This window comes from Taudactylus pleione, unplaced genomic scaffold (assembly GCF_031769625.1).
Source record: "Taudactylus pleione unplaced genomic scaffold, aTauple2 ptg000419l, whole genome shotgun sequence".
Taxonomy (NCBI): Eukaryota; Metazoa; Chordata; class Amphibia; order Anura; family Myobatrachidae; genus Taudactylus; species Taudactylus pleione.
The window spans coordinates 485,857-502,871 of NW_028284821.1; the positions used below are offsets into that span (position 1 = coordinate 485,857).

General features: G+C 44.2%; 1 protein-coding gene across 1 annotated transcript in view; it reads right to left on the minus strand.

Annotated features, from left to right (window-relative positions):
* SLC2A9 (solute carrier family 2 member 9) overlaps positions 1 to 17,015 on the minus strand; it is a 400,199-nt gene that overhangs the window by 291,261 nt on the left and 91,923 nt on the right. Inside the window, exon 7 of the mRNA XM_088447118.1 lies at positions 3,423 to 3,555. Coding sequence (XP_088303244.1) covers positions 3,423 to 3,555 — 133 coding nt within the window. The remainder of the gene's footprint in view (positions 1 to 3,422; positions 3,556 to 17,015) is intronic.

A 17,015-nucleotide genomic window follows, 5' to 3' on the forward strand; every position in this document is an offset into this window, starting at 1 on the left:
AAAAATAAAAAATTATTTTCTGTGTTTGTGTGCGCCTTAGCCGCACGTATATATCAATATAACATAAATGGAGGACCAAACTTTCTCCGTTAAAAATAAAATAGGGAAAGATCAAGAACAACTTCCTCCTAGTGCTGAAGTTGCTGCCACTAGTCATGACATAGACGATAACATGCCATCAACGTCGTCTGCCAAGGCCAATGCCCAATGTCACGTCACCAGTAGCAGCATCTCAGAAATGCCAGCTCATTCCAAGGCAGGCTACGCTGTGTATCACCGGTTTCAGTAAGAGGCACACCGCCAACAACCCCTTAGAGAAACTGAGGGAAATCATCGCCCAGTGGCTTACCCAACATAGACTCTCCTGGGGATTTGTGATATCTGACAACGCCACCAATATTGTGTGGGCATTACATCTGGGCAAATTCCAGCACGTTCCATGTTTTGCTCACACAATAAACTTGGTGGTGTAGAATTTTCTGAAAAGCGACAGGGGCGTGCAGGAGATCCTTTGGGTAGCCCAAAAAATTTCTGGCCACTTTCGCCATTCAGCGTCTGCGTGCTGAAGACTGGAGCACCAGCAAACACTCTTGAACCTGCCCCTCCATCACCTGAAGCAAGAGGTTGTGACACGGTGGAACTCAACCCTCTATATGCTTCAGAGGATAGAGGTGCAGCAAAAGGCCATTCAAGCCTATACATCCACCTATGACATAGGCAAAGGAGGGGGTATGCACCTGACTCAAGCGCAGTGGAGAATGATTTCCGTGTTGTGCAAGGTTCTCCAGCCCTTCGAACTTGCCACACGTGAAGTCAGTTCAGACACTGCCAGCTTGAGTCAGGTCATTCCCCTCATCAGGCTTTTGCAGAAGCAGCTGGAGAAAGTGAAGGAGGAGCTAAGACGGAGCAATTCTGCTCGGCATGTGGGACTTGTGGATGAAGCCCTTCATTCACTTTGCCAGGATTCCAGGGTGGTCAATCTGTTGAAATCAGACCACTACATTTTGGCCACCGTGCTCGATCCTAGGTTTAAAGCCTATGTGGTGTCTCTCTTTCCGGCCGACACAAGCCTGCAGAGGTGCAAAGACCTGCTGGTGAAAACACTGTCAGCTGAAGCGGAACGTGACACATCAACAGCTCCTTCTTCATTTTCTCCCACAATTGGGGCTATCAGGAAAAAACTTAGATATCCTAAGCAACCCGCTGGCAGTGATGCAGGGCAGGCAGGACCAAGTTTGGACATCTGGTCCAGACTGAAGGACCTGGCAACAATTTCTGACATGTCTACTGTCACTGCATAAGATACTGTCACCATTGACAGAATGGTGGAGGATTACATCAGTGACAGCATCCAAGTAGGCATGTCAGACAGTCCGTACCTGTACTGGCCGGAAAAAGAGGCAATTTGGAGGCCCCTGTACAAACTGGCTCTATTTTAACTGAATTGCCCCCCCTCCAGTGTGTACTCTGAAAGAGTGTTTAGTGCAGCCGGGAACCTTGCCAGCGAAAGGCGTAGGAGGTTGCTTCCACAAAATGTGGAGAAGATGATGTTCCTAAAAATGAATTATCAACCCTTCCAGGGAGACCAGCCTCCAGAACGTACAGAGGGACCTGTGGAGGTGGATTCCAGCGGGAACAAATTAATACTCTGTGAGGATGAGGATGTACACAACACTGAAGAGGGTGAGGAATCGGTGGATGAGAAGGATGAGGACGACATCTTGCCTCCGTAGAGCCAGTTTGTGCAGGGACAGATTAATTGCCAGCTTGTTTTGTGGGGGCCCAAACGAACCAATCATTTCAGCCACAGTCGTGTGGCAGATCCTGGTGCTGAAATGATTGGTTTGTTAAAGTGTGCATGTCCTGTTTATACAACATAAGGGTGGGTGGGAGGGCCCAAGGACAATTCCATCTTGCACCTCTTTTTTTTCTTTGCATTATGTACTGTTTGGGGCCTAGTTTTTCAAACTGCCATCCTATCTGCCACTGCAGTGTCACTCCTAGATGGGCCATGTGTTTGTGCTGCCCACACGTATCTCTTAGCATAGTCATCCAGCTACCTCGGTGCAACCTTTTGGACATAAAAACACTATTGTGAGGTGTGAGGTGTTCAGAATAGACTGGAAATGAGTGAAAATTAAGGTTATTGAGGTTAATAATAGCATAGGAGCAGAAAAACCCACAAATTCTGTGATTTTAGCTGTTTTTATGCTTTTTTTAAAAAAAAATACAGATCCAAAAAACAAAACCCAGAACCCAAAACATGGAAGGGTGGTTTTGGCAAAACCAATCCAGATCCAAAACACGAAGAAAGATCCAGATCCAAAACCAAAACACAAAACACAAAACACGAAAAGTGGCACACCCCTACTTTAAGTCCTGAGGCCCATCATTGTAACTGGAAGCACAAAAGGCCAATAAAGTGCAGGCATAACCTGATCTCTGCCAGATGAAAGTTGGTGCAAAAATCAAGTCCTCTGTACATGAAGAAACATCCCTAACTATGCAGTTAAGTCTAAATTCAAGTAAGCCAAAGGACATCTGATGTTACAATTATGTGACCCACGACGGCAGGGGGAGGAGCAATGTCGGCTCATGTTCAGAATGTAGGACCCAACGTGTACCCTCGCGGGCTCGCTTCGCTTACCATGCTTTGGGCAAGGTGGTTCGCTTCGCTCCACTCGCCACAGGTTACTATTCCCAATAGATGTCCGTGTGGATAGTAAAGCTGCTAGCCCCCCAACCTTGCCCCTCCTCTTGCCATTGCGGGTTCACATGGTTGTGATATCAGAGGTCGTTTAGCCCACTTGGTTCTAGCATCATCGCTAACAATGATTTTTCATCATTTCAGTAGGCTTACTCCACAAAATATAGTCTGGTCTTGGCAATGCTACACAAATTTAAACGACCAGTGCATCTATGTAAGTCATTGTGACTTCTGCTCCATCTTGCCCTGCGAGCTTGAGTGCTTTGGTAGAAAATCAGTGTACAACTGTAGGAACATGTAAGACCTGCACCTGATACACTCAAACCACTCACTGACCCATCCAGAAGCGCCCACTTTGGGAAAAATCCTCCTTTTGAGGCTCTGTGATTCGGGTCTGTCCTGCCAAATCTAGGAAGTAAAACTCCAAAAAGTGTGAGTCACTGATACATGGAAAGGCTGCATTATAATGATTAATGTCCCAGCCCACAAAACCATTGCTGCAACTGGGTGTTTAGATGATGAGTCCACCGTGATGGTGCTAAGACAGTTGATGCAGATGATACAAATCAAGCATTTACACTGTTTTCAATTTAAAGTGAAAAATAATGTGCACTTGTCACTTCTCATAAGAGTTGCCATGACAGCAACAATGGATAATCTAAATGTGTACATGACACATTACATTAGTGCTACACTCTGCAGTGACATATTGTACCTTTCTCCGCTCTCTGGGTGTCTTGTTTCTGTAGTAAAAGGTATCGTGGACTCTCTGGGAAGAACGGTAATATTGCTAGTTGTATCACTGACGGTATCAGAATAAATCCAAATAAGTAGGGCCACCTGGACTCCTGAAACATGGAAAAGGAAGGGTTACTCGCCGAACAGAAAGCAATTATTTATTTCTCTGCTGCTAAAAGGAAACATGAAATATGCCATGTGATGGGAGGTGAGACGTTATAGTACATTGTAGAGACTTAAGGTGCCCATCCACTAGCAGACATGAAAACGACTGCACGGTTACGACATTGTAATCGTGCAGTCGTTTGTCTGTCTGAGATGTGCCTACACTGGACGAGCAGTCGTTCAGTGCAGGCTCATCAATCATCTGCAAACACGCTCAACCTGACGTTATCGTCAGGTTGTCCAGCATGTTTGCACAATGATAGATGTCTAAATGGCCAGCGGGCACGCGCATCACTGGTCGTTTTAGACATTTTTGCAAGTTCAATAGCTCAACTTAATCGTCTAGTGGATGGGCACCTTTAGGAATCGGATGGGTTGACCCACAGGTTCTCAAACTCGGTCCTCAGACCCCAAACAGTTTATGTTTTACAGGTCTCCTCGCAGAATCACAGAGGAAAAAATTAGCTCCACCTGTGGATCATTTAAAATGTGTCAGTAATGCTGGGCATACACTTTACAATTACTGTATCTGTCAGATATCTTTACAATTACTGTATCTGTCAGATATCTGTCCAATTTGGCTCTTTGAAATGAAAACCTGGTAATGTTTGAGAACCACTGGGTTAAACTAGAGATACTGTACATAAAAAACAGGAAACTATCCCACAAACATGTATAATTGTGGTAACGGTAATATAAGGATTACATACTTTTAATAAAGCACCAACAATAAATACATAACACAGTGAACTGCACAGTGCGGAGACTGGAAGTTGCCCAAGTTTCAGGACTCAGGGAGATCCCAAAGGGAGATCCAAAAGACAACTGCGGTGGTGGGCATGGCAACATGATTTGCTTCTTTACAGCTCCTCCCCTTGCTGCAGTTTGAGGCTGTCGTGCAATTGGGGAAGTGACCATACGCAACAAATCACGGCACCGACCACATCAATGGGGAAGGGGACAGGATCCAGGAGAGTAGCCCTTAAATTCAGGAGTTTCCCAGACATTCTGGGAGGATAGGCATGTATGTAAAGCATAAATACAGAGTACAAACAGATACTGCAAGCTGCATACAGCATATAATGGTTCTGTAAAGCTGCCCATACTGTACTAAGCTAATAATGACAGATAGTGATAAATAATGAACGCTAAACATACTAAGATAAATGGTATTATTCTGGTTTGGTGCTGTACAGCACAGTGGCATCACTGGGGCAGGTGACACACAGTGTGGCAAGTAAAACCCATGCATGCGCCTTTGGTGCAAGCGGAAGGACAGGGGGCATTGCCTCTTTGGGAAGGAACTTGGCCTCGCAGCACACTCCAGGTTTCATCACTCTGAGGGTGTACCCAGCACTCCCAGAGATGCTGAGCTGCCCCCAAAGACTCTCCCTGCACCACCGGCTCCTCCTAACCTCACAGTGCAGTGCCCGGATTCTGGTTACTGAGGAGGAGTTGGCATTTTGGTGTCATCTCCTTCGTGGGTGATACCCGGTCTGCACCCCTCTAGTGACGCCACTGGTACAGCATAATGATGAAATATGACATTACGCAATTCTGCATAAATATGGAAACGGATACTAAGAATCATATCTGGCATACAGAACAAGGCAAATGGATCTGTACAAATACATACACATACAGGGCCTGATTCAGCAAGTATCACTATTCTGCTTATACGCACGAACCGCACTTGCTAATATCACCGGTGATATTCAAATGTTTACATTCACATTACGTTCGCAGCCTGACATAAGGACGCCCACTTCCCCTTACTCACATCCATATACAAGGGGAACATAGCGAAACCATCGGTAACATCAGCCCCATAGGCACACTTAAACAAGCCCTGACCTTATTCAGAAATTTCTAACATCCACGCACGCTATTAGTGCTATGGCTGCATATTTATGCATGCCCCTGCAACGGCGGTGAAACGCACTGGCACGCCTGCGTTCGCCCGACCACTACCCCGTCACCACCCACAAACGGCACTTCCTGTCCATCACTCTGTGATGGGTCTGCGTAGCCTCTACATACGCAGTTCCCATCACAACTGCTAGTTTGCGCACGCGCACAGTGGTGCATACGCATGTGCAGTGCAAATTAATCCAATGATTGTGTATGTATTAGCAACTGCGTTCCTTGCTGAATCAGGCAAGTGTGATCACCGCTTCAATTATGCACGCAGTCTCGCTGCGATGATATGCTAATCCTCTGCGATCGCAATGCCATCACAGCACAACATAAGGACACCCACCTTACCTTACACACATCCATAATACTCAGCAAGACGGCAAAACCATCAGTAACATCGAGTACCATCACAGCCTCACACACACCTGCACAAGGTCAGACCTTACTCAGGAATTTCAACGACCCCCCCTTACCACCCCCAAACGGTACTTCCTGTCCAGTTCCGATCGCAGTGGAGTGTTCGCACACGCGTACTGCGATGCATATGCTTGCGCAGTACGCAACATTCTGCTGTCTGCTTGCGTAATCGCACTTGTGATCCTTGCTGAATCTGGCCCTTAGATGCAGAGCCGTAACTAGACTTTTTGGTGCCCTGTGCCAGAAAAAGCATTGGCGCCCCCCTCATTTTTCAAATAGGCCCCCCTCATTCCTCTTATTTCATCCCCAGCATCTCCTGGCCTCTCCTATCTCTTATCTGGCCCTTCCCCATGAAGCCATGGCCCTTTTTTGAGGGGGCACCAATGCTCTTTCTGGCACAGGGCACCAAAAGTCTAGTTACGGCTCTGCTCATGAATATGGTGTAACCCTGCCTACACTCCCACCATAAAGTTCTATTTGGGGGATGAGTACTGAATTCCGACACCGGGATCCCGACCAGGTTACAATCCCGGCGGCTCTAAGTAAGTAACACTAACCCCTCACCCTCCCTCCCCAGTGCTGAAACCTAACCTCTCCCCTAATGCCTAAACCTATGCTCCCCCTCCCCACACACGAAACATTCGAGATCTGTCAAATAATGTCAAAATGTATACATCTAGTAGCCCATAGTCAGTTAATAACTCACTATTATAGCAGATTCCTTCCATATTCTTATATCCATTTGTATTGGGCAGTGACAGTTCATGTGACAGTTGGAAGAGCAAGACGTTCATTAAACAGGGACAAAATAAGGACAGACACAAATAGATCAAATAAACCAAGATGTGAAACCAAAGTGTAGGGGGGGGTCCTTCTCATGAGGGAGGGGTAGGGAGGGTCCTACTCAAGAGGAAGGGGTAGGGAGGTTCCTACTCATGAAGGAAGGGTCCTACTCATGAGGGAGGGGTAGGGAAGGCCCTACTCATGAGGGAGGGATAAGAAAGGTCCTCATGAGGAATGGGTAGGGAGGGTCCTACTCATGAGGGAGGGGTTGGGAGGGTCCTACTCATGATGGAGGTGTAAGGAGCATCCTAATAATTAAGAATGGATAGTGTCAAAACTGGATTATTGGCTGAGACAAGATCAGTTTAAAATTTAATCGCAGTGACACCATCTTGCCACTGGCCGCAAGATGCCATTTTGCAAAATGGCCACTTAAGTGCCATTTTAGATAAACTCACACTTTAGTACATGTGGCGATAATACTATTAGCATCATGCGAATGCATCTGTGACCATCGCCATAGGTCACGGCAATTCACCAAAAGCCCATTTCATTACTTTATGTATTATAAAGGATATATATTTCAGAAATGGCTTTACAGTATGCCAAAATTGCATTAGCTGAATAGAGCAAGTGGCCAAGTGACAACTAGCTTGTGTAGATAAGCTTCCTGGACAGTGTCTGCTCTCACTACAGGTGGTCCGGCTAGAATACACACCTTACATTAGCAGGCTTCCTGCAATGACATGAATTCAAAGACAAGAGTGTCATCTTATGTCTGTCTCTTGTAGCTGGGCTATTTGCATTTCACACAAGAGACTGGGAGAATAAAGAGTTTTTCTTTTGAAGCCTGGGACAGGTGGGGGGGGACAGCTGACAGAGTGGGCATGTGGAACTATCTGGCTCAGCATGTCACACTGCTAAGATGTTCACTTAGTGAGAGTTAAGTGCACCCTTCCTCATACACACATTAATACGTCTTTATATCAAACCCCGAATACTCACACATTACATATTCACACATAAGGTTTAATAAGCTTTAAAGTATATGATTTAAGTTGGTTCAGTTTGTTTAAATGCTGAGAAATAAAGATATTTGATAACTAAGGTTCTATACATTGTTAAGACAGCCGTGTTTGGTTTCGAACTGATGCGTACTCTTTCAACAGAATTCCGGTACTATCGGTGTGGAGATCGTATCATGCATTCCCAACTTATGGACCGCAGAGACTACAAGCAACAAAATGTATATTTTATGAACAACTGTTAGGATGCAGCATGGGGAGGCGGGAGGGAAAAGACCCTCAGTTGTTAGAGGCTGGGCGAGTCTATTTGAACCAGCCTGTTAAATGCACTGTAACATATGCTTCTCCCCTGGGATCCAATGGCATAAGCAAGAAACTTCTCTATTGTCCTGTCTATTCTGGGGGGTATAAACATGTGTGCTCAAACACTGGGTCTTTAGTCTTCTTGCTTAATGCTGATTGACGGAGTTTTTCTTTCTGAAGGCCGGGATCTGGTCCAGAGGCGCTGCGTATGTATACTGTACTTGGGTCTGTATAATTCCTTTGTGCTAAATTGTACACAGCTCATAGCATGTAACTGACTGTACTTTTACTTGAATAATACTTTGTACTTCGGAACCACATGTTCTGAGTCTGGAGTCTCTATTTATTGTATGACTGTGTATGCAAATTAGCGTCATCCTTAGAGGTTAACAGGAAGGATTTTAGAAGGTACAGGCAGGGGTATATAGAGGTTCATTTTAATATCGTTAGTTGGGGGCTCATAGTGAAGTCACTTACCTGCTCACATGGTACATACGGCTATCGATATTTCAGCAAAGGGTGGAGAGGCCACATGCAGGGTTTTCCTGCAACCGCTTTGTGCTGAAAGATCGCTATCCATCTCCGTGTGAATCAAGGAAGCTGACTAGAATCCAGGGACAAGAGAGGAAAAAGTTTGTTTTCCTCTGTTGATAGAACCTTACGTTTAAAGGGGTGCCGCAGTACTGAGTACGTGGCTAAGTCGCAGGTTTGTGCATAGCAAAGACGCACTTTTGTGTACACAGCTAAGAAGTCATTATACGGTTGTGCGGTAGTCGCATTATTGTGTATGCGGCTGATCACACAATAGCGTATACGCACTTCCGGTTCTGCTGCCACGTGTTTTAACAAAGTCGTTGAGGTTTACCTTTTTCAATTGTTACCAATATCTGGGTTAACGTTTATTTTTCTGCGCAGGAAAAAAGTGTGTAACAGTGAATATTTGTTGAACAAAGTTAAGGGTATCTTGTGATCCTTAGGGCTAGGTGCAAGGGTTAGTCAAGCCACTCGGTAAGTAGCTTTACCGTTCTATACACAGTAGCAGGTATACATGTTGTCTTTGTTGTAGAGAGGTGCGTGGGAGTAGCCGACATATAAGCTCTCATAGGTGTGGAAGTTGCCTTACTAAATCTTATCTGTGCGTGGAAGTTGCCTTTTTCAAATCTTATCCAGGTGTGTGGGCGCCGCCGACTTAAATCGTCCACAGGTAACTGAAAGTATCTTGATTGTCTTTCACCAGTTTAAATCTTTATTGAAAAGCGTAGGAGTTGTCTCAGAATGGGAGCCACGCAAACAGTAGAGATGTTAGGCAATGATGTGCTGCTAATGGAGGCGCCGATCGGATCGGCCCGTCGTATCATGCATACTAAGTACGGTACTTATGTAATAAGGTATTGTGATTTATGGTTTAATATGACGAGGAAGAGTGTTAGACCGTTTCCCTGAATTGGTAGTTTTGATAAAAATGTGTTAGATAATGTCCGGGATCACATCAGTTTGATGCGCTCCCGAGAGAAAAAGGTTAAATATTTTGAATGTTTAAAACTGTGGCAGCATGAAGGGGATGCATGGCTTAAAAATGTTCAAATGATGCAAACTAGCGTCATGAGCACATTGCCAGAAAATACATCCGAGGCGCTAAATTGTAATAGGGGCAAGCCGCAAAATGGCGCACCCGTGCGGTAAGGTAGCGTCATTGAGAGTATTGCCAGCAGTTCACACTCTCCTCCCCCACCTTATGTGGATGGAGGTGCAAGTACAGTTACCAAAAATACCCATAAAAATGTAACAAGCAACTTGTACCCTCTCTTAAGCAACTATAAAGAACATGTTCATGATGTGGATGATGAGCCTATTGTAATGTCTGCCATTTCCCATGCTGTACAAATGATAGATGCGGCATCACCACAATCACGAGTGGTGCCTCCATCTCCATCGGTAACACCAAGGGAAGTGTTAATGCCCTCTGCACCCGTAGTGGAAGTTGTTCATACCATACGTAGCAGCAGCAGACTAAACCCCCAGCCAGGAAATCAGATCAAAGGTAGCAGCGCTACCGGTCTGCATCCCCTTTGAACAATAACTGTTCCAAATGGAAATGCAGATGCAAACGGTATAGTGCCCATGAGGGAAGTAGTAATGCATTGTCCTTGGACAAGAGCAGAACTAAATTCCATCATAAATGATTTCCCCGATCCCAAAAAGGAATTAGCCAAATGTCAAAGATTTTTGAGAAATTTGGGTAGTTCACATGAACCCACTAATAAAGATTGGCATGTGGTGTTAAAGGCCTGTCTACCACGCAATATCGACGTGACAAAATTTATCACGGATTGTGTATTGGATGGTGACGTTCCCTTAACAGACCAAGTAAACAAAGGTAACATTTCCCACATTGTAACTCAATTGGGTATATATTTTCCAGTAGTAGTTAACTGGAACAAAATTTTCACCATTAAGCAGAAGGAGAGTGAAACTGCAGAAGATTATTGCGATCGGGCTCTGCAGGCTATCACCCAGTACACTGGGATAGAGGATATTAAAGATAGCACTCACCACCGGGGAATGATAGTCACGGTACTTGTGGACGGTCTGAAAGAGAGTTTAAAAACTCGGGTTCAGACCTCACAGCCTGGCTGGCGGGGACTCACAATAGATACCCTCATAGAAACCGCCATTGAACATGATAAAAACATCTCCAAGAAGAGAGAAGCCAAGAGCGAAAAACTAATGGCTGTCAGTATACAAGCTCTGGAGGGAATGACGGTAACATCACAGCCAACAGAAACACTTGCACTTGCACACACACTCACTTCTGAACAAGTATGTGCTCTCACTAACCCCACGCAACAAAAAACACAACTCTATCCTACTGACCCGATGCAACCACAGGTTCCATGCTACACACCAACTTCTTATCCCCCACAATACCCTTACCCTCCCTATCCTTACCCATATCCACCACCTTTACCCTCTAAGCAAACCTCACAACACCACATGTCTTCACCTAATACAAAAACATGTTTTAACTGTAAACAACCAGGACACTTAAGTAGAAACTGTACAGTAAAAAGAGTAGGAACCCCACATCAGGGAAGACCTGGATATTCCCATAAGGGTTATGCACAAAGGCCAGCAAATGTTCAGCAGGTACCAGCTCCAATTGTAGCCGTAAATGCTTTATTGGAGAATGGTAGCCAACGCTTGGGGTCAGGTCATACCTGTAGTCTACAGATCTTCAGGTTAACGGGAAGTACTAGGGAAGAACCGGTCATGATGGTTGATGTAGATGGTACTGAATATCCTTTTCTTGTAAACACAGGGGCGACCAGGTCAGTGATAAAATCTCCCATTAATTTGCAGGTGTCCAATGAGACAGTACCAACAATGGGTGTAACAGGTAAAGTGGAACATTATCCTTTAACAAAGTCCACAGAGGTTACTATTGGGCCGTTGCATACCAGGCATTCTTTTCTCCTGGCTGCTGCGGCTCCGACTAAGCTACTTGGCAGAGACTTGTTATGTAAGATGGGATGTGTTATATATTGCACCCCTGATGGTGTATTTTTAGATATCCCAGAGAGAATGGTATACGAGGTGCGGTATATGTTAGACACGCCTCAAAGGATAATGTATCACTCTACAGTTTTAAATGAAACTCCATCACAGGTAGATGAAATGTTGTCCCTAATTCCAGATTCCCTTTTGACGAAAGATGGACAGGACACTGGACTAATGGCAAACGTAAGCCCCGTAATGGTAAATTTAAAAAGCGGTAGGCAAGCTCCAAAAAATTCCCCAGTACCCACTAAAACAGGAGGTAGAATTAGGGGTTTTTCCAATAATTGAGCGATGATTGCAACAGGGAATTTTAGTTCGTACAGCTAGTGTAGCCAACAGTCCCATCTTCCCGGTGAAGAAGAGTGGTGGGAGGGGTTATAGGCTGGTACAAGACCTTAGAGGTGTTAATAAGGTAGTAGAGAGCCAATTCCCTGTAGTGCCAAATCCAGCTGTCATTTTGATGCAGATCCCACCAAATGCAACCCATTTCACTGTCATTGACCTCTGTTCTGCTTTCTTCTCTGTGCCTCTCCATCCTGACTGTCAGTATCTATTCGCATTTACATACAGAGGTTTACAATACACATGGACACGATTACCCCAAGGTTTCATAGACAGCCCCAGTATCTTCTCCCAGGCATTGCACGACTGTTTACAATCTTTTCAACCTGCCAATGGATCTGTTCTAATTCAATATGTGGACAATTTATTGCTATTTTCTGACTCGTTCATGTCATGTTTGAATGATACTAAACTTTTGTTACTTCATATATCACAAACAGGACACAAGGTGGCTAAGGACAAACTACAGCCGTGCCAATCCAGAGTAAAATATTTGGGACACTGTCTAACCCAGGGGTTACGACATCTTACAACAGATAGAATCCAGGCCATACAAAACATGACACTGCCGCAGAATCAACATCAAATTCGTACCTTCTTGGGAAAGTGTGGATATTGTAGAATTTTCAATACCAGGTTTTTCCATTTTGGCCTTACCTTTACAGGAATTAGTCTCTTCCTCAAAGCCTGATCGTGTCATACACACAGAGGAATCAGAGCAGGCTTTCCTTAATCTTAAGGATAGTCTGACGAAAACTCCTGCATTGGGAATACCCAATTATGAAAAACCTTTTGATTTGTATTGTACGGAAGCCGATGGTTGTGCTGCAGGTGTCCTTACACAAAAATATGGTGATGCCAGTAGGCCCGTAGCATACTACAGTGCCCAATTGGACACTGTGGCAAGATCACTCCCCACCAGTTTGAGAAGTGTAGCAGCTACCGCTCTATTGGTGAGTAAAAGTGAGGACATAGTATTGGGCCATGATATGATTGTCTACACTCCCCATGCTGTATCTGCTCAGTTGAACTCAGCTCAAACCAGACATGTCTCCTCAGCTAGGTTCACCAAATGGGAACTAGCTCTAATTGCTCCTGCAAATATTACTGTTAAACGTTGCAGTACGCTGAATCCAGCAACATACCTACCATATGTACAACATGATGTACAAAGGATAGAAGTAGAAAAGTTGCTGGCAGGAGGTGAGTTTGGCAGACATAATGATACGCACGATTGTATGGAATATCTGAATCATACCTTTACTGCTAGACCTGACATACATGACACACCTTTAGAGAATGTGGATGTAACTTTTTATACGGATGGTTGTTGTCATAGACAAACAGACACAGGCGAATTATGTACAGGTTATGCTCTTGTAAATGACACAGACATCATAGAAGCTAAACCTCTCGGTCCTCCTCACCCAGCCCAGGTGGCAGAGTTAGCAGCACTGACTAGAGCATGTGAACTGGCAGCAGGAAAATCTGCTAACATTTACACTGACTCGAGGTATGCGTTTGGGGTGGTGCACGATTTTGGGGCTCTATGTCATCTGAGAAATTTTATGACAGCAGCAGGCACACCAGTTGCACATTCCCGACACATAAAACATCTTTTAGAAGCAATCCAACTGCCCAAAGCGGTGGCAGTAATTAAATGCAAAGCTGATGAAGCTGCAAAATGGACAGCAGGGTTAAAAATGTTTTCTCCAACTGAAACAATTATGTCATTTCAAACAATTGATATGCTGAAATTAACTGAGTTGCAAAATTTGTGTTCAATTCAGGAAAAATCCATTTGGAAGTCCAAGGGATGTGGGCAAGAGTCCTCTGGGCTCTGGAGGGACGGACATGGTAAGCCAGTAGCCCCCAAGGCATATTACCCCAGCCTGGCTGAGGCAACACACAACCTGACTCATCTGGGTAAACATGGTATGTGCAAGTTGGTGAGGGCATACTGGTGCTCACCAGGTTTTTCTTCACAAGCAGAGAAGATAGCAATGTCCTGTCTGACCTGCTCGAGAAAGAACATAGGGAAAGCGATCCCTACCCAACTGTCCCACATTCCACCGACTGATGGACCTTTCCAGGTGATACAAACTGATTTCATCCAATTACCACCCTGCAGGAACCTTAAGTATGTATTAGTGTGCACAGACGTATTTTCTAACTGGGTTGAGGCCTACCCAGTGGCCACTAACACTGCTGTGTTTACTGCCAAAAAAATAGTTCAGGAATTAGTATGCAGGTACGGTATCCCTAAAATCATCGAGAGTGATAGGGGTACCCATTTCACAGGTGATGTTTTTCAAAATATCTGTAAGCTGATGGGTATTAATAGCTGACTTCATACCCCCTATCGACCGCAAGCAAGTGCCAAGGTAGAGAGGATGAACGGGACTATTAAAAATAAGTTAAGTAAAACTGTGGCAGCGACTGGACTAGGCTGGCCAGAAGCCTTACCTTTGGTCCTACATAGCATAAGGACCACTCCTAGACCTCCTCTGAATCTGTCCCCATTTGAAATATTGTTCGGTAGACAACCTCATTTGATTATAAGTCCACAGGAAGACCTGAAGGGTAACAACGAGGTAACTGTAAAGTATCTTATATTTATGAGTAAGCTGTTAAAGCAACAGCAGCAGAAACTGAAATTGTTGTCTAATGATATGCCTGAAACTAACTGTCATGATGTCGAACCAGGAGAATATGTAATGATCAGAAATTTCTTGCATTCAGGTTGTTTGACTGATCGGTGGGAGGGTCCATACCAGGTGCTGCTGACGAGTACTACATCTTTGAAGGTGGCCGAGAGAGATACCTGGGTCCATTCCACTCACTGCAAAAAGGTCAATCAACCGATGGAGAAACCAGTCGGAGGCAAAGCTGATAGCGTGGACCTGTCGATCGCGAGCTTGTTCCGAGAGGATTGAACAGGTTGTAGTGAGATACCTGAACTGAGAGAAATTTGCAGATCTTGTTGTGACAATGGACAGGCTTGCTGTGTTCATTTTCATATTCTCTTTTAGAGTGTTCACCATCCTGGTCAGTTCGGGGATATCCAGTGTCTGTGATGGGGACCGATTGAGGAAACGGGAGCTGATGGCAGTGCTGATGGAGTGGAGTCAGGAGGAGTGCAATGCCAATCAGGGGAGTGTCTGACCAATCTTAGTACTGTTATTGTTAAGAGAGCTGTCATTCTGGATACTCGGGGAAGGTGTGGAGGTTTATTGTCTGAAGATTCCTGTATTTGTGAGCTTTGTGGGTCCCTAGTTGATGAGATCTGTATCCAACGGTGCCAACCTAAATATAATCCGTACTGGGGTGGGTATCCTCTAGAGGATTATCATGGCATGGTAGGCAAAGTGTTCAATCAAACTGATTGCTGGGTGTGTTCACATGTGCCACAGGGACAGCAAAACGTAGGGTTGGTGCCATTTCTGCTAAATACCACGGAAATTTTAGAATTTGCAAAAAGGGAAAACATTGGATGGAAAATTTCTCTCATCCAAACCACCTCATTTCAAACTCCATTAATTCCAAGTAGATAGATCACTTTTGTGCTTAAACATAACCAACCCCAATAGACCCGGGAGTTGGGAAGTGACTGGGAATAATCAGACAATGACCTTCTCACAAAGAGCTGATAATGAGTCCATAAACCATGATCTGTTATACTCCATTAAGTCTGGTGGGAAACATTTTAGGTATCGGTATACTATACATTGAGTTCCACCAAAGAAATTATTGGTAAGGTGCCAAATGGTTATTGTGTTAAAATAATACAGCCAGAAACTTGCATATACCAGATGGAAGACCCAGAAATAGGATTGTTTGCAAGGGAAATGTGCTTAATGATAATGATGCATACCATTCCTTATGTTCTCCCTGATAATGTATATTTCATCTGTGGAAGAAAAGCATATAAATGGCTCTCCCTGAGTTCCGAAGGTTTGTGTTACCTGGGAAGAGTAATCCCAGAAGTTATGACCCTCACACATGTTGAAATGCTGGGTATCCATATAAACACACCGTCACCATATCTTCACACACAATATGAACACAGAGGGGTACATAAAATTTTAGATATATTCAGGAACTTGCTAAATTGGTAGATAATATCACCGAGATGTACGATGACACATTCAGGAATACAAGGAGAGATTTGCAAGCGTACAAGAAAGAACTGATGCAACACAGGCTAGTGTTGAATTATTTAACTGCTGTTACTGGAGGGTATTGCGTAACGTTAGCCACCCAATTTGGAGTAAAATGTTGCACCTATGTCACCAATGATACCAGCGACCCTAAGGAGGTGATAGACCGGAAGATGGATGAAATTCTGTAGCTAAAGTGGGAATTTCGTAAGAACCATAACGCTTCAGTGGCTGAAGTAGGGGAGAAGATAGAAGGATGGGTTTCATTGCTGAACCCAGTGAAATGGTTCTCAGGTCTAGGGGAATGGGTCCAGGAAGTGATCGCCAGCATAGGCAAATTCTTAATCCTTATACTGATTGTCATCATAATAATTGGCATATGCGTCCGGTGTTTTCCTATTGTGTTGAAGTGTGGAAAATGTAAAAATAGAGTAAAACGAAAGAATGAAATTATGATAGTGGCCAGTATGAATACCGAGGTAAATACAGAACTGCATTACAACCCTGAGCTAGGAAATACCATCATTTAATGTATTATATTTAGGCATGCATAAAAATGTTTTATTGAAATGTTATTTTTAAAACACCTCAGATAAGGTAAAGTTTCAATTCCCCTTCAAGACTGCTATTATAAGACTTTTGCATCCCCACACCTTTCACATGATCTTCCAAGATCCGCGGTGTGCGTATAATAGTAGTTTCATGTCCCCAACCAGAGACACATTATTGATGGATTGAGAACCACCTTGTGCCATCCCATAATAACACTAAATAATATATAAATGTAAGCCTAAATTAAATTTTAAGATCAGATTGTGATAGCATGTTGTTCACTAACAAAGGGTGGACTGTCAAAACTGGATTATTGGCTGAGACAAGATCAGTTTAAAATTGAATCGC